This window comes from Epinephelus moara, chromosome 12, assembly GCF_006386435.1.
Source record: "Epinephelus moara isolate mb chromosome 12, YSFRI_EMoa_1.0, whole genome shotgun sequence".
Taxonomy (NCBI): domain Eukaryota; kingdom Metazoa; phylum Chordata; class Actinopteri; order Perciformes; family Serranidae; genus Epinephelus; species Epinephelus moara.
The window spans coordinates 42,594,976-42,596,256 of NC_065517.1; the positions used below are offsets into that span (position 1 = coordinate 42,594,976).

At 47.7% G+C, this 1,281-nt stretch overlaps 1 protein-coding gene across 2 annotated transcripts in view; it reads right to left on the reverse strand.

Moving 5' to 3' along the window:
• The window catches only part of asb2a.1 (ankyrin repeat and SOCS box containing 2a, tandem duplicate 1), a 15,604-nt gene extending 14,558 nt beyond the window's left edge, over window positions 1-1,046 (reverse strand). The window contains exons 1-2 of one of the 2 annotated variants that reach the window (XM_050057457.1): window positions 917-1,046; window positions 353-718 (exon numbers count right to left, since the gene is read on the reverse strand). In XM_050057457.1, coding sequence (XP_049913414.1) covers window positions 353-711 — 359 coding nt within the window. In that variant the 5' untranslated portion in view covers window positions 712-718; window positions 917-1,046. Of the gene's footprint in view, window positions 1-352 lie in introns of both variants that reach the window. The other variant, XM_050057456.1, reaches the window with a different exon arrangement.
• Between the last annotated feature and the right edge of the window lie 235 nt (window positions 1,047-1,281).

A 1,281-nucleotide genomic window follows, 5' to 3' on the forward strand; every position in this document is an offset into this window, starting at 1 on the left:
CACAGGGAGAACATGTCGGAGCACCTGGAGGAAACCCACGCTGACACAGGGAGAACATGTCGGAGCACCTGGAGGAAACCCACGCTGACACAGGGAGAACATGCAAACTCCCGCAGAAGGGCTCCCCCATCCCGGGGTGCGAACAAGGAATGCTTTTACTGTGAGGCGACAATGCTAACCACTGCACAACTGTACCCATAAACAGCATGTTCCCTTTAAATATTCTGAATCAGGCCTTGGTAGAAATTTTGGGATTTGGGGAATAAGGTATAAAAAAGGAAATATTTTGTGCATGTAAACGTTGCTGAGTTCTAACAATATGGAGGAGGAAAATAAAAACTGTGTTACATACGGATCAGGAGGCTGTTCAGGGGGAGGATTTGGAGAACTGTAGTGTACAGCGGTCTGGGCTGGAGGTGGATTGTGGGAGCTGTAGTTTGCAGGTGGATTGTGGGAACTGTAGTTTGCAGGTCGATTGCGGGAGCTGTGGCTGGCTCGGTTGGTGTTCCTGGCTGCAGGGTATTGTCTGCTGCTGTCAGGTTGGTGCAGAGGTGCGGTAGCAGGAGCAGCAGTGATGGCGTGGGCAGTGTTGCAGGATGTTTCGTCAAGACTGCGCTCGATGGCGATCTGCAGCAGCTCGTCGTCACTCAAGCTACCGTACAGAGAGTAATCCTCCAAGGCTCCAGAGCGAGAGATGCGGGGTGCCGCCATGATGGCACTGTGACATCAGAGGATGAAAGAGTTTAAGAGAAACAAACTGTTCAGAACAAAGAGTACAGCTACAGACGTTCATCAACGCAGCAGACAGCAGATGAAACATCAAAACATGACCGTCAGACTTCACACAACCAGCAACACTCACAGTCAAACTTTGTTCAGTCAGCAGTGAAACCAGAATCTGAAGAAAAGAACTCACCTCTTGTTCAAAGTGCTCCTTTATCCTATTATCAACGTCTCCTCAGAGTTAATACACGCCTGTACTTTGTTTGTCTGTCTGTAATCTGTCTGGAATAAAGACTGCATTTCACACTGTGTCTGTGTGTCCGTCTGTGTGTGTGTGTGTGTGTGTGTGTGTGTATGCATGTGTGTGGGGGGTGGGGGGGTACTTGAGGTTTATTTTAAGGACTTGAAGTCTGAGCCATTTGACCAGCTGACCTCTAATATTACAGGTAGACTTTCTAAACCTGCAGGGTCAGGGCAACAGAAGAAACATGGTTATCAAACATGTTCATATGCAATCTTTCAGGATTAATCACAGATCAGTTTCAAATTCATCTAATT